This window comes from Cuculus canorus, chromosome Z (assembly GCF_017976375.1).
Source record: "Cuculus canorus isolate bCucCan1 chromosome Z, bCucCan1.pri, whole genome shotgun sequence".
Lineage (NCBI taxonomy): Eukaryota > Metazoa > Chordata > Aves > Cuculiformes > Cuculidae > Cuculus > Cuculus canorus.
Window position 1 is genome coordinate 35,362,341 of NC_071441.1, and position 22,456 is coordinate 35,384,796.

At 38.3% G+C, this 22,456-nt stretch overlaps 1 protein-coding gene across 1 annotated transcript; it reads left to right on the forward strand.

Annotated features, from left to right (window-relative positions):
- The first annotated feature begins 809 nt into the window (after positions 1–809).
- On the forward strand, positions 810–13,387 carry DIRAS2 (DIRAS family GTPase 2). Its single transcript, XM_009566358.2, has 2 exons — positions 810–1,143; positions 9,024–13,387. The coding sequence occupies exon 2, from the start codon at positions 9,063–9,065 to the stop codon at positions 9,660–9,662; it is 600 nt and encodes a 199-aa protein (XP_009564653.1). The 5' UTR covers positions 810–1,143; positions 9,024–9,062; the 3' UTR covers positions 9,663–13,387.
- The last annotated feature ends 9,069 nt before the right edge of the window (positions 13,388–22,456 follow it).

The following is a 22,456-nucleotide window of genomic DNA, read 5'->3' on the forward strand; positions in this document are numbered from 1 at the left end:
AACTCAGCTACATGTTGCAAACTTAGAGAAACCATGGTGCTACTCACCGTTGTTATGGGGTTATGAAGGGATTCCCACACCTTCCCTGGGCATTCACAGAGACACCCAGCTCTTAGACATCCTTTGTGCAGCAGGAGTTCAAATATTGCAGTGGACCCCAATTCTAGTCTGCAAAAAAAGAGTATTTATAGGAGATGCTTCAGAAAAATCACCTGAAGGAGATATTAGATCTTTCCTTTGTATGTAAAAAACCCAACAACCCACTGATAAAAGGTGGACAAAACAATGTACTTTCTTAACTTATGTTTGCCTATAAAGCTCAGGAATCTGTCTTACACTGCTGTCAGAAAAAAAAGAAAATCTTATCTGTTTAAAAGATAAATGGAATTTTGAGGGGCTGTGTCAGAAAAGAGCTATTTTTTTATGGAATGATTTTGTACTTGATAACTACTGTATTTTTGCAAATAAATATTAGAACTAAGGGATTCATTTCTCAGCTAGTATAAATCAGCACAGCTCCATTGATTTGAATAGGGCTATAGTGGTTTATGCCCACAGTGGATTAGCTTACCTAAAGCCTTGTAAGCTTTTTAAGTTAAAGGAACAGGCTTGTTCCCTGTTTAGGTGCTGCAAGAAAGTGAGAATTATGAGCACAGCTTTAAATTATAAACTATAAAATACTTGGAGACCTGAAAGACTGATAGCGGGAATCTACTACATTTGCTGAGAAAGCCAGAAAACTACAGCCCAGGTACGTACACATATTTATGTATTCCACAATTATTCAGTAGGTGGCAGTTAAAAGCCTGGATGAGCTTTGCAGTCGCCATTTAGGCATTAGCACCAGCAAAGGCTAGAGTCAGTCCATCCGTAAAAGCAGATAGAGGCTGCTCTCAAGCCAACAAAGGCACTGAGGAGAAAGCGGGAGAGGAGCAGAGCTGCCAAAACACAGCCTCCGAGCACAGAGCAGGCAGCAGCCACCACAGGGTGCAAGGCAAAGCAGCAGGAGACCGAGCTGCAGCCCGCCTGATTAAGGCAGGGAATCCCTTCTGCTGGAGGAAACCCAGGACAAGACGGGGAGAACAGCTGGTGCAATGACAGGCAGAAACTGAAGAGCATTTGGAGATTTCTGTTCCTATACAGGTAATTTTTTTTCCATTATTTTTCTATATCACCTAGTATAATAACCGTAGCTTTGCCTTAGGCTTATAGGTCTTTCTTTCCTTTGGCCAAAATCTGCAGTCCTCACTCAGACAAAATTTCCACTGAAGTCTGTAGCGTCTTGTGTGAGTTACGCCTGTAAGATTTAATCTAAGCATGTATCTCATGTAGAGAACATGGCATGCTATAAGCTGGGGCTGACAAGGAAGCCAGAAGCTGGTCATATGCATACTGACCAGTTAAACACAACATTTTGTCTGTGTGCTGGGATGCCAGTAACAGCTTCAGTGCCTTTTTTTTTTTTTTTTTAAACTCTTTCATTTACGCTCACTGTGCTGAATTTTGCCCTAGTTTATACCTCAGCCACTGCAGAGGTTTAAGTAGAATTTAATTTTATTTTTTTTAATGAAACCTACATTTTAACTTGTGTGGTGAAAGAATACAAAAATGTTGAGTTTGAATAAAATAGACAGACAGGCAGTATTTTGCTTGTTCAGTAAATTGTGCCTCTCAATTGAATGAAGGAAAATAAATCACAAAAAGCCGTTCTCAAGTGTCTGTGAGTGACTGAATTCAGATTTGATAATACTTCCCTACTTGCTATCTTTCCTGTGAAATGTGGGATGCTCTGTGTGCTGCAGCACTCAGTCACAGCTGGCTGACCCCAGAATGGAGCCGTGACATTTGATACATTTTATTTTTAAAGCCTTTTTTGAATGTCTTGTTTTCATGAGCACCTACCTGTACATGAATACATATATGCCTGTTTATAAATGCACACATGTATAGGCACATATTGTGTGCATCCCCATACCTTTCCATGTAAATGACTCTGTTGCAACTGATTGCTATTATACCTTTGACAGGATTTACAGTTTACCGTATCTAGAATATTTGCAGGTTTCACAAATTTTAATTCTGTGTCAGAAGGCTATTATGGCTGCCCCCCCTTTACTTTTCTGACTGATGGACTTCACTCATGTTTAGCGGCTGATCCCTTGGGTCCAGCTGTGCTTACTAAATGTGGCAGTGGCCAATTCTTGTACAATGGCGTCTGTTCCATCATTCAGGGACTATGAAAAGTGGTATCCCTCCAGGTTTCATGTTCTCTCTCACATTGCACACTACGTTTCTGAGGCTCTGCATGAAGAACTGTCCAAACATGGAAGAGGTTCAAATACACAGCTGCAAATCAATGGCCTCATAGAACTGAGGGAATGATTGTGATGTACAGATGATTATCTTCATCCCTGGGGAAAGGGAGAAGAAATAATGGGTATAAATGGGCTGTGAATAAACTTAAGTGGTAAGCTTTCAAACCATTAAACCAGCGAGGTTCTGATATAATCTTCTCATTGAAGTAACAGAAACAAAAGGCTCTAAATTGTTCTCAGTTGGAACTTGGTGGAAGGGATTATGTGAAATGATTGCTTGCAACAGCAAAAAAAAAAAAAAAAAAAAAAGGATTTGATTATCCAGAAGGTCTCGAACAGTATTAAATACTGTTCTTAATGGCATTCCTAACTGGAAGTTACCTGCATTAAAAAGTCTCTTTGCAAGTTGGTCAAGATCTTTGGAAACACACTTTTCCACACATCTCACATCAGAACCAGATGAAAGCATATTTGTCTTCAAAGTTGTGCTTCACTGTTGTTTACATCAGCAGACATGTAAGCCTGGATGGTGATGAGGCTGAGTAATATCCCCTTCTCACAAGGCAGAACAAAGCTCTTTGAATGATGATTGTAGTTCAGAGGCATGGCTCCTTCTGGCCAAGTGGTCAAGATTATATTACAGCAGCAGTGCAGTCTCTGTAGTACTGGCTAAAATAGTGGATAATATATAAACTGATAATGCTGCTGCTCCTGAGATTGCTGATAGTGCTTTTTCTAGTTTCCTTTGGGGTTCACCTGACAACTATCTTTTGCGCTGACCAACACGCTCACATAAAGATCCCACCATAATTTGTGAAAAAGTGAAGACTCACACTTTTGCATGACAAAGTGTGTTCAACTGCCTCAAACTTAGTTTCTTTTAAAAAGCTACAATAAACAGTATTCTGGAAAACATGCTCCTACAGAATATCTGCATTCGATTCCATATTCCCTTTTCCTCTACTTCCTTCTCTTTAAAACGTGAACATTTTCTTCCTTTTCTTAATAGTTTCAATTTACATACTGCATTGGACTGCTTTAAATTTGCAGTGTATCTCACTAACTGTTTTGTAATATATAATAGCTTGCATTTGAATGTTCCAGCTCCCATGCTGTGTGAGCATCAAGCTGTTTGTACTCTCAAACTGAAACAGTATTCGCTGTGGGAGATTTAGTTTGGTACGTAGGGCTAATTCCAAATGTTTGTTACTCTCCTCTTAACACTTCACATTACTAGCTCTAATTGAGCAGTTATCAGTATTACGTAGAGGAAGAAAGATGGCAATTTTATGAAACATGGATACATGCTAACAACCTTACTTTCCCTTTTAAAGGAACAATTTTCTTAAATGCACCAGGAAAAAAAATTATTGGAATTTTTTTTCTGTATGTTACTTTTTACTTTCCACCCAAACAAAGGTTTCTCAGCATCAATGAACAGATACTGTCAGTTCATTCTTATTGTTGCTCTAGGATTAAAATGTGTATCAAATTATCTTATCTTACTGCTGGAAAGACAGTGGAAAAGACCCACTGAGTGGCAATGCAACTGTAAGTGTGAATTGAAATGGAACATACTTGCTTTTGCATTTTTTGAGAAAACAAATGTTGTTTGTTTACAATCACAAAATATTGATTACTGTACAATTCCTGAAATGGGTATCAAAGGAAGACAAGAGTAAATGTCAAAAAGGGTGTGTCAAGTCTGTGATAAATGCACTTTTCCACTCACACCAAGGTCAGGACCATGTCTTCTCAGGCAAATAAATTTGGATACGATGTTTGACTGCTGTATCTGTGATGAAAAACAGTCTCTAATTTCTCTGGCTCTGTGGGGCTGCAATACACTATGGCAGCAAAATGCAGTCACCCTCATCCTGACTTCAGATAATGGAATTGGTTTTAGTTGAATCTGAGCAAGTGGCAGTGAAGTTATGACAGCCTTTTAGCGTCCTCATTTAAAATATGAATATAGTAAAGGAGCCATTCCTGGACTGCAGATGTTTCCATCCCAAAATGTCAGATAGTTCTGACTTACAATAATTAATGTGAAGCCAAGAAAAGGACACCTAGCCTCCTTTATTTATTTTAATTTATTTTAATTTATTTAAATGTATTTTTTTACATTTTTCCCTGAAAATCTAGACTGACACTTTTCCTCTCTTCTGAAAAAGGTATTAATCTAAATAATCAAATACTAGCTACCACTAATAGCTAAAATATTGCTGTAATCCCAACTACAAAACATTAGTTTTCCCAATTTGCTCACTCAAACATTAAAATGTTACTAGGTGTTACTGAGAAAGTATTTTTTAATCTTTACAATGCAGTTTTTATAATTTTATCTACTCTTACAAAGGAGAGAAACATGATTTGAGAATAAACTACTGTAAAACTGAACAATAAATTGCACGTCGTAGATGGCAAGTAGCTGATTTACCAAAGTGCTTGAATAGATAAATAAATACAAAAGTAGCTTCATTTAAGTTAATGAAGTGTCTAACACGCCTAAAGCAAAGCCTGAATTTAAACAGGAGCTGAGTCATTAAATTGTCCTTATTTAAGCAATTTTTTAAACTAAATGCATTGCTTGTACTCTGTTGGATTTTAATCATAACAATGACAATATAAACTAGAGATGTCTCCTTAAATTTAAAAAAAAAATAAAATCGCTGACAGACATGAGAAGATTTTACCTGAAGAAAAAGTGCATTCAGGAAATTATTACATAGCATCTGACAAGTGTACTTCATATGAGACTGACATAGTAGAATATCATAAAACCCCAAGAACCAGATCAGTTAAGATGCAATCAGACCCTCTGACTCCAAATAGCAAAGGTAGTATCAGATAGTTTCAGAAAATGAGTGCTACACAAAAAGATACCATCTAGCCAAATAATTTCAAAGAAATTTGTAGCCTGTGACATTTCATGTAAGTCTAACAATGTGAATAATGTGAAAATGTTTTGCAACAAAGCCAAAACCATTGAAAGATATTCAAGTAGATTTTGAGGAAGTTATTTTTCAGCCTCTCTATACCTTTTGCCAATTATTGCCTGTTGTTCATGGCATAAATACAAACAAAAGAGGCAAGTCATAAATACAATTAACAGAAAATTTAGACTATAAGAAAATTATTAAAGGTAGGGGATAACTATGGAGATCCAGTGGCTAAATACAGGATTGGTGACATGAATTTAGTAAATGCTAACACACCCACACGTAATTAGTCACCTAAAGAACACAAGGAGTTTGAACTATCATGTGCATACTTGGTAATATGAGGTACTTTGTTTAACATACTTAAATGTATATTTTTGCTATCACTGTATAACAAAATAACTGATTCTAAAGCGTACAAAGCAACTGCTGCTTTCTGTGTGCAGATTATGAAACAGATAGGTTCTTGATGCATGAATCAGAGGGAGTATCAGTCAGAATTCTTTTGAGTGATTTTTTCCATAAACACATTGTAATATTAAAAGATGATGAAACAAGCATTTTATTTTTTTTTGCTGTTGTGTGTTTAATGTGTGTTAAGACAAAGAAAAATCAATGCACTGATAGGGCAGTCTGAAAAGCATGAACAGATGCACAATTGGATGAAAGTGCACCACAGTCACACAGGCAGATTTTCACTCCAGGAGAATCTCTGACCAGACTCACGTGGAGAATACAACCACAGGGTAAAAGTTGCTTGTAGAAAACTTTCTCCAGTGGGGTAAAATAAGTCTTGCATGAGCTTTTTGTTTTGTTGGCTCCTGAATCCTGAGTAGGACAAAAAAAAAAAAAATCTGTATTGTTTATCTTGATAAAGCTGAGGATCTTTTGGACTAACAGATCTGCATGTCGGAGGGAAGAAATAGTAACTAAGGTGGATGATCCTTTGTAGTCACCTGGGATGGGGAGCAGCTCTGTGGAGAATGCTCTGAAGCCATGCTGGGCAGTGAGATGGGCATGGCCAGCAGTGTCCCTTGCTGCGAGGAAGACCCATCGTGTCCTGGGTTCTATGAACCGAAGATGGCCAGTCAGTCAAGGGAGGTGATAATCCCCCTTTTCTCTACACTAATAAGACCATACCTATTTAATTTGTCTGGGTTTGGCAACCTCGGTAGAGGAAATGTCAACAAACCTGACCGACTTCAGATGATGGCACTAAGGGCAGAAGGAGTCCAGGGCTGCAGCGCTTTCCTGCCCTGCAGGTGGAGGTCCAAGGGTTGGTTCAGGCTGGGGAAGGTGCATTTCAGGGAACACCAAACACAGCCCCCACTAAACCTACAGGAAAACCATCAAGAAGACAGAGTCGAACTCTTTGTGGTAATGGATGGTGGGAGAAGTAGAGACAACAAGTATGAGTTGAAACATGAGCAGTTCAGCCTAGTTATAACAGGAGAAAAAACACACTGTGGGTAATTTAGCAGTGGAGCATTTTGCTTAGAAAGGCTGAGCTGTGCTTTGGAGGTTTTCAGATCCTGACGGGTCAGAACAATCTTGTCCGGTCTTGTGACTGACCCTGCTGTGACTATCAGGCTGGATGAGACACCTCCTCAGATCCCTTCCAGTTTGAATTATCCCGTGATTCTATGGTCATTTCTAAAGACAGTCTGCAAAATCTCCCTAAGCAACAGGTGTTCACTGCTTAGCACTGTAAAGTTTTCCTATTGTCTAACATTAATTTCTTCTACAATATAAGCTGATTAATTCAGGGCTTTTTCCACTACCAATATGCACTCTTTCTTGTGACAACTTAGTATTTATTCGAAAACTGTTACCACGCTATTTCGGGTTCCCTTAGAAGTTTTATGATGCTTAATACTTCATTTAATTAAGTGCCAATTTTCAATTTATTCCAGCTTTTGATCAACCATATGTATCAGTTTTCTTGGAGATCTCTGAGTATGCTTAAGCATAAGGTTTAATATTGCAGGAGTACACGCAGCTAGCTTTTACAATTTTTGTTTCTTTACTCTGTATTTCACTGATCTTCATAGTAAAAATTTTCATATTGCATTTTTTCTCACCAATCCATAGTTCCTAGGCTACATATTTTCTGATTATGCAACACTAATGCTGCTTCTAAGGTGAAAAAGCCATGTTTTTCTCTCTTGCCTTTCTGCTCACAAAAATTATTAAGCTACAATTCTTACAATACATCATTCTGTGCAGTCACCCATGACATGGAGCTCTACCACTGTCCTGAATTTGCATGTTTGCAGCTCTTCGGTACAGGTTTATTCTCAGTGGAACGCCATCCTGCTGGTTTCCCCTATTCTCATTTCTTGTTAGCTACTTTACTTTTGTTTATTTTCTCCATGGCATGAGCTGCTCACCCATTTTCCTTGTTCCTTATAGTGTTTTCCCTCTTATATAAGCACATACACCACAGCTTTCTGAGAGTACTCTTCTTTCCATTTCTTAAATACTTCTGTCGGAGAAAAAAGAATTGTTCTTTAGTGCCTCAGGATGAATGCTTACTTACCAATCTTTCCCATATTTAAAGAGATGCCTGAGAGTGACAGTAACTGCAGTATAGAAAAGGCAGAAGGGACAAAACTGCCTTCTGCCTGAAGCCAGGCTGAGTGGGCAGGGCTGTGACAGCTCTCCACTTTGCCTCAGAATCAACATGCCCAGTTCTACGTTTAATCTGCCTACAGTGTGGCAGATGAGGAAGTAAAACTCCTTCATCCAACACATTATGCAAAGACAGATGTTTTCAGTTTACTCAGTCATTAAAAGTAGGACAGAATAGGATGCCCTGGACAAGAAGGCTAATAAAATCAGGGTGTGCTTGAACACCAAAATGAAGACAGTAGTCCAACATGGGTAGCCATAGCTTTAATCTAACTGGCACAGGCAGCAACAGCATCAAAGGGACAGAATAAAAAAATTCAGTGTGGACTGGCAGCTGGGATGAGGTCATGGGGGCTCCGCTTACACCTTTACCTCTACAGCATCACTGCTATTCTCCTCATGTTAGACAGGGAAAGAGTAACTTAATATCCTGCCTCATAATGCAATCACTCCTTATGCTGCAGTGAAGAAATAGCTTGAAGGCTTTCCTTATTCAGTCAGAAATCCCCTTGGGATATTCTAGATTAGCTGCTACCCAGGCAACATTGCAACAGGCAATTTCAATCACCTGACACCATTGTGGGCACTTGGACAAGGTGCCCTATTAAATTAGCCCATTTTCCTAAGAACAAATGTAAGCACAGCAAATTCTGCGGTTTGTTCCACATATGCTTTCTACATATCTAGCTATGGTCTAAAAAGCAGCAATATCCTGGATGTTCTTCAACTTTTAGGGTTCAATGTTTTGATGCTTATTTGCTTAAATCTCACTAGATATAAAAGAGAATTGTACATTCTGTGTACCTAATGAGCTGCTACTGATGGTAGGACAAATTAATCCTCCCGTCTTTTTGTTTCTGGGGATATTAGTCCACCAGGAAGAATACTGAAACCCACAATGTTAATTTAAAATATGTCCAAAGTGATGGTCTTTTGTTACCATCCCAGGCTGGATTGTGAATCCTAGATTTACTACTGGAATCGATCATTATGTAACCCACAGCAACTCATCTTAAATTATCACAACTAGTATGCCACCACATTTGCTTCTCTTATCAGGAAAGATAACACAAAGTGCATTCTCCACGTGTATCTATGTAAATGTCTGTCTTATTTTTGTCATTTTCTTTCCCAGGTTTTTCCCTCTAGTTGAGCAACAGACACACTGAGAAACATGCCCGAGCAAAGCAATGATTACAGGGTTGTTGTGTTTGGAGCTGGAGGAGTTGGCAAAAGCTCCTTGGTCTTGAGATTTGTGAAGGGCACTTTCAGAGAGAGCTACATCCCTACCATTGAAGACACCTATCGACAAGTGATCAGCTGTGATAAAAGCATATGCACTTTGCAGATAACTGATACTACAGGGAGCCATCAATTTCCAGCCATGCAACGTCTTTCTATTTCTAAAGGACATGCTTTCATTTTGGTTTATTCTATTACCAGCCGTCAGTCCTTGGAGGAACTCAAACCAATCTATGAACAAATATGCCAGATTAAAGGAGACATAGAAAGCATTCCAATAATGCTGGTGGGGAACAAGAATGATGAGAACCAAAATCGAGAGGTGGATAGCAGTGAAGGAGAGGCCATGGCTAAGAAGTGGAAATGTGCCTTCATGGAGACCTCTGCCAAGATGAATCACAATGTGAAAGAGTTATTCCAAGAACTGCTAAACCTAGAGAAACGCAGGACTGTGAGTTTACAAATCGATGGCAAAAAAAGCAAGCAGCAGAAGAGGAAAGAGAAGCTGAAAGGCAAATGTGTGGTAATGTGAAATTACACTGTCAGAAGTCAGTCATGCAGTCTTACTTGTCTGATAATACCCATTTGAAACCTATGGACAGCAAACAACCATGCAAGACCCTATTTATTAGTATCTGTTTTAAAAGAAATACTTGGAATTTGAAAAGATGGATTACTATGGTTACTATGAAAAAAAATCCTGCATTTAAAAAATTGTGTATTCTAGCTATCAGATAAAAAAAATATCAGGAAGTAAAAGAAAGAAGGGTCAGGATATCTACTTTTGTAATTTACAGAAGAAAAGAAATTTCAACCTTATCATCAAGTGAAAGATTTGGAAAGTTAACTTCATATTACTTATATTTGCATATAACTACAAGAAAAGGCAACATACAATATTAGAAGAAAAACAAAGAGATGACTATGAAGAAAGAACATATAAATGCATGCTAGGTGGTGTTACATTCTTAAGAATGCTGTGGACAAACAGTTCTGTGCAATTTTCTTTACTGACTGGTGGGGCAGAGTGCATCAGTTTTAGATCTGCCAAATAAGTGAACTGTATCACATTAAAGGAAGTGCGTGGGTATCACAGTTAAATGGGACAGTTATTCTCTCCATACCCCAGCATGAAATACTTTTCTAGTATGACGTGGTGCTTGAACTGAAGCATGAGAAAAAGCCAGTCCCTGTAGGAGAGATGAAGATCACCTTTTCTGGACCCATCACTTCAAGAACGAGCTGTGTTTCTGGCCCCAATATATTTCAGAAGAGCAGATGTTTGCCTGTAGAGAATGTCTAATTATATGAAAATAGTGTACATATACAAACAGAGAGCTTCCCCAGGGAGGATGGAATGAGGAGTGCCCTACAAAACCTCTGTGGGAAAGGCTCACTTTAAATGCTGCTGATTGTTAAATAAACATATGGTATGATTAGTGAATGAACAGAAAGTCTACTGAAGTGGTAGTACTCTTGGAGAGAGGTCAGTGTAGTATAAAAAATTTTTCTTCAAATTACCAGATTAGCTGAGTAAAATTTCTGTACATTACTGTATTGCAATTAGAATGGGTTTGCATTCGTGCACTGCTAGTTGTACTGCCTTTATATTGTCTAAATGATTTTGTATATACTATTTAAACTCACGATTTGAACTGCTGTGACTATTTATAGAACCAAATCCTATATCTGGAGTTAAGGCCCACAACAGTATCTGAAAGAAGATTTACTGGGATAGGTACTATGGGATTTGGCATATTAAGAGTTACAGTCAGTACTGCATTATAATGCAATATAAAGTTCAGAATAGAAAAAAATGGTTTAAACCACTATGTCAGGGAAACTACTCTTCTCAAAACCTTTGAAAGGGGAAAATACGTACAAAATGTGAGCTTTTCTCGATCTCCCTCCAAAGCTTTTTTAAATACTATATGAATGATTAAAGTATGTATCCTAGCGATAATAAAGATCATCTACAATGAAAGAAGCACACACATTTTTTATAGGACACATCAAAACTGTATAAGCTACAATTTGCACCTTAGGAACTGCTTTGAAATAATGAAAACAAACTACCATATTTTTGGTGTTTATGTCAAAATCATACTATAGGAAAATGCAGTAAAGTAGTATTATTAGCATGCATGCTGTTGCTTTACAAATACTTTCTAGGAACTGTTCAAATGCAGCATTCATATCAAAAAATGTTATATTGTTTGTCTCAGACTTATTGCTTGTTTACCTTCCACCTTCCAAACAAAAGGGTAAACATTTCACAGGCCGTGTGATAATTTCTTTGAGCAGGAATTGTTATTAGCGCTGCCTAGAAAGGAGGAGAAGTTTTATCATTCACTCAGAAGAAATTCTGACAGTGTTAAACTCAAGTGTAAAACTCCTACTGATTTCAAGGATGACAGAATTTTGTGTGATTGCTCCATTGCATTAGAAGAAAATATTGGAGAAAGCATGAAAAAAAGCTAAGGCTCTCCTCAACAATTAATTCCTGGCTCCTATCTAACACTTTTTCTCCATAGATCTTAAAGCACGTCACAAAAAGGGTGGATAGTGTCATTATCTTAACATCTCAGGTGGTAAAACTGAGGCATGAAAAGAGGAAGCAACTGCACATAGGTTACCCAGAAGGCTAGCGGCAGACTCAGGAACTAAAGCAGATCTCTTTAGTCCCAGTGCAGTACTTGCTCTTTTTTTGGTCAGACTAGCTCTTCACGTTCTTAAGTAGTTTCTAAAACACATACAGGAAACCCTTTATGGCTTGTACAGCTATCTGCATCTTTTTCTTGTCATTCTCTCAATAGATCAAACAGTATTTCTGGATTGGGGATGCAAAACATTTCAAAGCACTACATTTAATAAGACTTTTATAAATGTTTATACATCATCTTTGTTTGTAAGCAAATGGCTGACTATACTCAACTTTTACAGCTTTGAATTCCACTAGCAAAGCTGGGAAAATCAAATGAATGATGACAGTTAGGGAGTAATGGGTCACATATGGAAATCAGCAGTACAGAGGCATTCCTCTGATGCTAACATGTCAGTGCATCATGCATGGCACACGTCTAAGCAGCCAGCATGGAATAATGATAGAAACTCAAAAGAAGAAAGGCCACATAGAGACAAAGATTGTTTTAATGTTACTACTTTTGCTGGAGGAAATATTTACATAGTAAAGAATCTTGTAGAAGTAGAATATAGGGGATCTGAATTACTCAAAAGACTGTGACTGCAAGGTTATTCCAGGCTGAAATTTGGCCCTGGACCTTTTTCGAATGTGCCTCATAGCAAGAAAAAATAATTGTGTTGCAAAGTGGAAATAAAACAAGTAGCTGTTAGTTTTTAGGTTTCAGGACCATTTCCTTTAATTCATAGTTGATTCCTGACCTGCTACACTATAAGCCATGAATTATTTCATGGACTTGCATGTATAAAAGCAAGGCCAGTACAGAAGCAATATTAGACATGGACTACAGACTCAAAAGAGTACATATTTTATAACTTAACATCGTCATCTTAGTTCATACTACTAGAATTTACATATTTTACATATTTGTGAGCTGATTTAAAACATTTTCTTTGCTATTACTTATGCAATTATTTTTTTTAATACAGGGAAAATATTTTAAGGTAAATAAAGAAAATACACAGCTTTATTCTATTTTATGTTTTAATTAGGAATGTGATATCACTATAATAAACTCTTTAAAATGTGAAGAAAAATACAAGATATTTAAAACAAGTAAGATCTACAGTGAATTTTAACACGTAGAAAACATGATCTATACAAAATATCTCTTTAAAACACATTAATTTTAATGTATATATGAAATGTTAAGTTATATAGTTACCATGAATATGTGTTGTTGAGATTTCATTAGCAAATATTTTATTCAAAACCTCTGGATATGAAGTCATTTGTGCCTACAGGTTTCTATGTTTATGGTGATGTTCTGGACATACAAAATAAAGTTTTAAATGGAACCGCAGTTTTGGAGGAACCCTTTTTGGTGACTTGATTGTGTTTGTTTCATAAGTATGTTAAGTATATGGTTTTGAAAAGTTGTAAAGGTAATTCTCTAGATCAAAATAGATTCCTGAATATTAGGCAGTGTCCTGAAGTCTTCAGCTGTACAAATCAGAATCCCAAGGAGTCCTAAAAGAAAGTATTATCTAATATTTACCTTTCTTTTATTATACTGTGGCAAACACCCACACTTTCAAAGCAATCTACCTTCATAAAACACAGAATATTAGTGGGTGTTTCTTTTGGCCATCAAAAAGTAAAACAGTTCTGGAAGGTAGTCTGTATTTTATTATTTTCTTTAAAAAATTACAGAAAAAACTTGATGCTTGTGAAAACTTGAAACTGACTACATGGGTCCAGTTGTTCCTTTTCATTTCTACTAAATTCCTGCTGTTTCTGCAAAAATTCTCTACTACATTACCACTGGTTGCAAAAAAATATCACATTTGATAGTGGTTGTTTAGTTAAATAATCACTTTCTATGTAAGCAATAATTCATACTCAACAGCGGAAAGGATCAACAAACAAGCTTGAGTACTTAGGCACATTGGTAGGCAGTTGAACCAGTGGTGAAATATTGACTACTGAAATGCAGATTTCGTGTCATTGTGAAGTAATTGGACATGGTAACCCACAAAACTTTTTATCATAGAGTCATTAGGTTGGAAATACCTTTGAGATCATCAAGCCAGCCATACCTGTCCACTATTAAGTAGCATCCTTGAGCACTTCATCTACCCGTCTTTTAAATACTTCCAGGGAAAGTGACTCAGTCACTTCCCTGGGCAGCCTGCTCCAGTGCCTTACAACCCTTTCTGTGAAGAAATTTTTCCTAATGTTTAATTGGAACCTCCTGTGACTCAACTTGCTGTCATTTCCTCTCGTTCTATCACCTGTCACTTGGGAGAAGAGACCGACACCAACCTCACTACACCTCATTTCTGATAGTTGTAAACAGTGACAAAGTCTCCCCTCAGCCTCCTCTCCATGCTAAACAGCCTTGTTACCTCAGCCATCTCACATACAGATTGTTCTCCAGCCCTTTCACCAGCTTTGTTGCCCTTCTCTGGATACACTCCAGCATCTCAATATCTTTCTTGTAGTGAGGGGCCCAAAACTGAACACAATATTCGAGGTGTAGCCTCACCAATGCCAAGTACAGGGGCAAAACCAGCTCCCTGGTCCTGGTTTGTATGGTGTTTCTGGTACAGGCAAAGGTGACATTGGCCTTCTTGACGCCTGAGCACACTGCTGGCTCATGTTTAGTCGGCCATTGACCAACATCCCCAGGTCTTTCTGTGCCAGGCAGCTTTCCAGCCAGTCTTTCCCAAGCTGTAGCATTGCATGGAGTTGTTGCAGTACAAGAACTCAGCACCTGGCCTTCTTGAATCTCACACTGTTGGTTAGATTCCATGGATCCAGTCTGTTCAGATCCCTCTGTAGACCCTCCCTACCCTCAAGCAAATCAACATTTGCACCCAGCTTAGTCTCATCTGTGAAATTACTAAGGGTACATTCAATCTCTTCACCAGTTCGTTGATAAAGATGTTGAACAGTACTGAACCCAACACTGAGACCTGGGGAAGACCACTTGTGACCAGCCTAGATTTAACTTCATTTATGACTACTTTTTGAGCCCTGCCATCCAGTCAGTTCTTTACTCAGAGAGTATGCCTGTCCAGGCCAATGGCAGCCAGTTTCTCGAGCATGATAGAATCATAGAATCATAGAGTCAAAGGTTGGAAAAGACCTCTTGGATCATTGAGTCCAACCATTCCTGTCTGTCACTAAACCATGTCCCTGAGTACCTTGTCTACTTATCTTTTAAATACCTGCAGGCATGGTGACTCCACCACCTACCTGGGCCCCCTGTTCCGTTGTCCGATGACTCTTTCTGTGAAAATTTTTTCCCTGATATCCAGTCTGAACCTTCCCTGGTGCAGCTTGAGGCCATTTCCCCTTGTCCGGTCACTTGTCACTTGGGAGAAGAGGCCAGCTCCCTCCTCTCCACAACCTCCTTTCAGGTAGTCGTAGAGAGTGATAAGGTCTCCCCTCAGCCTCCTCTTCTCCAGGCTAAACAACCCCAGTCCCCTCTGCCACTCCTTATAAGACTTGTTCTCCAGGCCCCTCACCAACTTTGTTGCTCTTCTCTGGACACATTCCAGAGCCTCAACATCCTTCTGTGGGTGAGGGGCTCAGAACTGAACACAGTATTCGAGGTGTGGTCTCACCAGTGCCGAGTATAGGGGCAGAATAACCTCCCTGGACCTGCTGGTCACGCCGTTTCGGATACCAGTCAAGATGCCATTGGCCTTCTTGGCCACCTGGGCACACTGCTGGCTCATCTTCAGTCGGCTGTCAACCAACACCCCCAGGTCTTTCTCCTCTAGGCAGTTTTCTAGCCAGACTTCTCCTAGTCTGTAGCACTGCATAGGGTTGTTGTGCCCCAAGTGCAGGACCCGGCATTTGGCCTTGTTAAACCTCATGCCATTGGCCTCAGCCCAGCCGTCCAGCCTGTTCAGATCCCTCTGTAGAGCCTTCCCACTCTCAAGAAGATTGACACTTCCTCCCAGCTTAATGTCATCTGCAAACTTACTTAGGGTGCATTCGATCCCCTCACCCAGGTCATTGACAAAGACGTTGAACAGCGCTGGGCCCAGCACTGAGCGCTGGGGGACACCACTTGTAACCGGCTTCCAGCTGGAGTTAACTCCATTTACCACAACTCTTTGGGCCTGGCCATTCCACCAGTTTTTCACCCAGGAGAGTGTGCGCCTGTCCAGGACAGAGGCTGACAGTGGGATACTGTAAGAAACTTTGTTAAAGGCTTTACTGAGATCCAGCTAAACCACATGCACAATCTTATACCAATGAACAGTGAAGGACTGTGTTAGAAGAAAGAGGCAAGATTATGGGTAGTGACTTGTCTGGGCATGCAAAATATACAGGAAAAGTAAATATGAATAATTTCAGTGGTACTATTTAGGAATGATGAAATGAAAGAGGAAAAAGTCAACTGAGTATACTTGATATTATCTTAATAACTAAAATACATTAGGTTACAGAACAATTACTCAGAGCCAGTGAGCAAGTTGCAGTTAATATGAACATTAAAGAACAAGCTGGGGGAAAAGAAGCGATCCTTGGGAGGTAAAAGAATCAGTCCTCTGTCCTCCCTTTTTCTGCCAAAACCATATTTGTACATGGTTACTCTCCTGTTACTCTTTGAACTCAAGTTGGATTTTAAAATTGGCCTTGTTCTGAAAATTTGAGCAACATATTTTACATTTCACTGTCTTGTGCCTAGTTAGTGGCCAAAGCTGAACGTCACTTTACAAAAGCCACCAAGTAATCCCACTATGGCAGAGGACCATTTAAATTGTTTAATTACTTAGTAACAATTAGTTCAAAATAATTTGAGTCCAGTAATCAGAGGAATAGAGTAACTCTGTTAAATCATTCCCATGAAAAAATAATAATTAAAAAAATCCTGTCAGTTATGTAACAGCACTTAAAGTGCGCCCAGATTGCAGAACTGGAAAATACCATCAAGGCCAGATGGATGTAAACACAAAATGATGTTACTGAGAGGGTGGGAAAAAGAAGCAGCAGCACATCTGTTTGTCTGCTTTCCCTGCCTCTTCTCTCCCTGGAAAGAGCAGATAGCCAGGCTACATCCGAAGCACTCCCTTGTCTGCCAGAAAAAGATTATAGAGCAGAGAGAAAAAAGAAGCGCACCACTTGGGCAGAAACATTGATGTGTTTTCACACCATCTCTAGAAGCAGATACTGCTACATGGTCAGCCTTATCTAAGAAAGGGGTAAAAAGCCAACCCTGGGGCCTCCAGCAGGGCTCGGAATTCCTTCCTGTGCAGTAGGTAGGAATAGGGACAGGAAGCACACACAATTTTTTCTGCCTTGGCAGTCACTGCCTATGCTTCGATGGTCATAGCAGAGGTGGTAACACTGAAAGCCTCTGGTTAACATCAGTGGCACAGCAACAAATTCATAGAAACATTGTTCAGTAGGTAGCTCAACAATGGGTGCAGATGCAAATGCCTCACACAGAAGTAATGTAGCAGCTACTAAATAGGACAAAAACTATATGGGCAACAATTAACAGGTAAAGAACATATGTACACCTGAATGTCTCCTGAATACAAAAAGTAATTCTAGTATTCACTGATCAAATAGCGGATACACAGCTCCACTGTTTTGCTGCTGCTAAGTCTAAAGCAGACCAGGTAAAAATCTGTACTCGATGGCATGGAGTAGGTATTCATGGTATGGCAGTCCAGAGGAATAAATACAGAAAATGTGTGTTTTGTAAGGTAGTATGCTGATGTGAGGAGACTCAGAAAGGATATGACTCAAAAGTAGCACAATTTATCATATGGGTCAGTTGGCTGAGTTTTTAGCTACTTGTCTTGAAGTTTACCTGCACGTCCGGAAGTTAACACAACCTAAACATTCTTGGGTCACTTCACTTATATAGGACCACTTTAACCTTGTTATGGATGTTAGGTTATTTAATTAAAGAAATCAGTGTTCATAGCAGTTAAGAAATAATATTATTCTCTACAAACGTATTAAGGTAAGGCATTTTTAAATGCAAGCTAGTAACTATAACTGTGTTCTTATTATGATTTCTTTAGTCTGTCAGTTTTTTTCCTCAGAAACTTGAAATTAATGCTCTTGTACTGGATCTTTTAATTAGAGTTAGTTTAGGTAAAGAAACTTTAAAGATAATTTTTCACAAAACTATAAAGGACTCTTTCAGCAAGAGATTTTTACTGCTTGTTCAATGGCAATTAGAATTTGAAGATCAAGAGAAAAATTTAACCTTCATTTGTAGAGCAAGTATTAGTCATTTATTTCCTACACAAATTTGTTTTATGGTTTGAAATGTTACGAAAATGAATATTTTAGAACACAAAGCAGAAACTTGAACAGGAATGGCATTAGCTTCTTGTATTTTAACTTACAAATGCATGGAACTATCTGCAAGTTCAACTGTTTTCTGAATGTCAGAGACTAAATTTATTCTTGGCTTAGTCTGCAATACATGGTCTCTCTGTTTTCCACTGTTTTTTTCAAGAACAGCATATTTGGTGTGATTACAATGGACTTTGTGTGGTACAAAACAAACACCAGGTTTTGGGACTCTATGGTCATATATTGTTGACTTATTTTCTCGGATGCATCAGAATCTACCATCTTGGGTCTCACACTGTCATTTCAAAATGCCCCAATGTCAAAATAAAATAATTCTCTCTCTCTAACTTTATTTGCTAAATCCCTCAGCTATTGCTAGCGACTGCAGCTCCACTACAGTGATGATGCCACCACAAAGAAACCCACATGAGATGCACAGGGAGTATAGAAGGACTGTACTCTGCACTTGCTTGAAGAAATCTGCAGTACTTCCTCAGTTCCTGTAAAGTCACATATGCGAGTTCCTGCTTTAAGGTAACACGTGCTGTGCTTCAGCACAGACCCCTGCGGAGCTATAGGCAGTTACTTGGAAGCTTGCCCTTGAGCAATCCAGGCACTGTTATGTGCTTCAGAGCTGGCAGGGAAACCATTCTCACCACAGCCAGCAGATGCCTCTCAATGCTGTCTTCACCCTAACATCCTTCACATGTCCCACTGCTGTTTCGAAGACTGTAGGCGACAGTCCTTTTCTAAGGAAATGGGATGCATCATCATGTGTTCCAGTCTAGACACTGACCAGAGGTTCGACATATTATTTTTAGCCATGGATGTGAAGCTTTGTTTAGTCTGTAAGTTAAGATGTAATTTATGTGATCTTTGCAGGATATCTTCAGAAAAAAAAAAAAAGCTCTCTGGTGGTTGTTATTGTCTTTCAAATTTAAAGAAGATAGGCCATGTTAAATGAAAGATTTCTTAGACATTCATTTAAAACCAGCTTTCCTGTGAAATAAATCTGGAGTTCTGATCTCTGTCTTGAAAGGAACAATAAATCAGTACATAAAACAATTGACTTTTGCTTTCACTGATATGCTCATCTTTGCTTACTGGGCGTAAGACTGAAATGACAAAAGGTCTTAATTGCGTCGTGGTGTGAGAAAGGGAACAAGAAATTGAAGAGTAATAGTTACCCACAGGGGATTATAATATTCTGTTGATTCTACTTTTGACCTCTGGTCTGTTGGAAAAAAGGCAATATTCCCATTAGTATCTTTGAATCATAAATAATAGATGGCTATTCCTTGAGGTATAGGAGGGTGGGAGTAGAACAGATTAAGTTCAGAAGGCTCTGGCTTAGATTTGCTGATTGAATGGACATGTGCACTGAGTGACCAGTAGTTCATTTGGTCTCTGATGTAGACTGGCTAGTTTGTAATAAATGCTTAGGCACTGCTCCACTTCTCACATGCTATGACTTCGGCCAGGATTAGAAATAAAAATCCCTCAAATTAGTGGGAATAAATCAGTTTGTCTGATTTTTGGAACAGAATCATAGAATCATAGAATAGTTTGGCTTGGAAAGGACCTTAAAGATCATCCAGTTCCAAACCCCTGCCAGGGTCAGGGACACGTCCCACAAAACCAGGCTGCCTTGAACGCCTCCAGGTTAAGTCTAGGCTAAATCTGCCCCTCATCTCTAACTAGCAAAAATAGAATTTCCCAGACCTACAAGGAAAGATTTCAGTGATTTTTGACACATGCAGACAGGTTTTGAAGAGGGATGGTGAATGAATCTGAAGGGGTGATCTTCCCGAGAATAACAGTGATCAATGGCCTTCAATGCAAATTGTATTCTGAACCTCTTCATTTTTTATTTTATTATTTCTGAATAGTAAGACAAACGGATATAAGAAATTTCTATTAGTATAGTTGAATGAGATATGTACAACATAGTACTCTTACATGACTTACATCAACAGGCTAACAAGCAACTGTGCTATTTAGCACACAGGAAAAACCCCACGCAAAATCTTAGTTAGGCATTACAAACCAGTAAATGATCAGATACAGTTCAGGTTTTCTGTTCCTGCCTGTGGGGATTCCTGAGACACATTATTTGTTCCCTATTTACACTGCTCACATTCTAAGCAACATTTTTTTTTTGAGACTAGTTGTTATATATTTCTTTTTAACTATTTGTTTTAAAGAACATTACTTGTATGAGAAAGAAGATAAGTTGGCAGACTGAACGTAAAGAAAATATTGCTCTTCATTATTCCCAAATAAAGGGAGTTTCTGAAACCCGTTGCTGCCTGCATGGATTATATGAATGCCAGAAGGAATGCGCCATTCATGGTTCCAGCACCAAAAGCTTGGCATCCTGCTTGTCCCTCTTAGGTTAAAAGCAAGAAGTGCATGCATATGGAATACTATCATGAGATAACATTATTCTTAAAGAGCATATTTGAGTACTTTAAAGAATGCTGGCAAGAGAAAGGCATAGTGCACCATGCGGTGAATCGATTTACATAGTCAGGAAGAACACTAACATGCAGGGATTAACAACACAGGAATTCACAGGTCAGTTGGAGAGATAGAGGAAATGCATCTGTTCTTCCTTGAATCAGTAACATATTGGATTTGCACAGGCTAAACTAGAACAAAATATATGACTTAGGACCTAGGAAGTAACACTAGTGGAAATGTATTTAATGTCAAGTGAAATTTTTCTTATTTGATGGAAATTTGGGGAAAAGATTTAAACACCTTGTGAATTTGTGGAATGTGAATTAAGGCAGAGACATTTCTGAATATGACATTTTAAAATGAACCTTCTGCAATGGAATGCTGGCTGAGGTGACTGGATTTCAAATGTAGAGAACTTTACCTCATAATCATCTGGATTCGAAGGCTGGAGGTACATAATATCTTCTAGTCATTAGTATTTTATATGTATCGAGTCAAAGATCCCAGCCTAGTTCAAACAGCGGATGTCCACATTTCAAAAACTATGTTGTTCTCACTGACTTTTTGACCAGCACAAATTCTCTTCACCAATTAATGCAGTTTTTTAAAATCCTGGAGAACTATTTTCCTCTTAAAAGTACTGCCTGTACAGCCCTAGTGATTTTGTGTATACTAATTTCTTTCTCCAGTATTCATATTCTTTCAGTTTCTCTTTAGTAATAATTAAAAAAAATATAATCGGAGTTTTCCCTGATGTTTTTGCAGATGGGATGCTAAATAAAGATTCGGTTCAGGAAAAAAAAAAGAACAAAATTAGAATTTATATTTTGTTAAATCTTTTCTCTTTGCAACCAAATATCTTACTTCAAAATAAAAAAATACATCTAAAATATGTCACACAAACTTTGAGATATGCTGCCCAATAGTGCTCTTTCCATATTAAAGAATTTTGTAATTGTTATGTATGTGTTTTTTAGTTTGTTTTTTAATTTAGATGTGAGTGATTTAATTTAGATGTGAGTGATTTAATTTAGATGTGAGTGATTAATAATTTGTTAAGCACATTTTAATTTATTGAGAATGTCTTTTAACATATATTACATTAAAAAAAAACCTTCTATTTAGTTGCTTTCAGTGATTTTAGGCCTTTTCAGCTTAAGAATGAGGTGGGAGAGTAAGGAGAAATTTGAATTTAAATCTTAAAATATAACAGGATTGCCTACTGCAAATGTAGAAGACCTTAGCCATCCAAAGGCTGGCTGAGGAAAAAATAACAGCAAAATACTTCAGTCCAGCGAGGCTTGGAAAGGATTGTTGGCAAATCCTCTTTCATTTTATAAAGTAGAATGTAGAGAAAATTACAGAAAAGGTAACATTGCCAACTGTCATTACTGTCAATCAATAGGGAAGAAGTGATGGAGAGTAGGATAGCAGAAAACAGTATGGGTGAAAGTGATTGTGAAATACAAAGAAAAGAGATCAGCGAAATGAAAACAATGAGAAAAAAAACAAAGAAGCAAAAAGACTTCAATCAACCAGCAAAACCTCCAAGTATTACCTCCGTCTTTGAGTCCAGATTGATAGTGCAGACCACTCAAAGAGATATGGAAAAGAACAATGGGAGAAAGAGGACATCTAGGAAGTCTGATCTAGCCTGAATAGATGAAAAAATACTTCAGGTTAGAATAGTGCCATTTATTAAGAACCATGATAGACTTCAATTATGTTAGCAAGAGAAGAAGATAACTTCTGTTGCACTTTCACTTTTGAGAATTTTTCAGTAGTCCAAGGAGGAAAGGACCCAAAGGGACACTGAGTATGAAGACTTACTGAGGGACCTGTATTCTTTTAACCTTATTGTAGGTGGCTGGTGTGGGAAAACACCC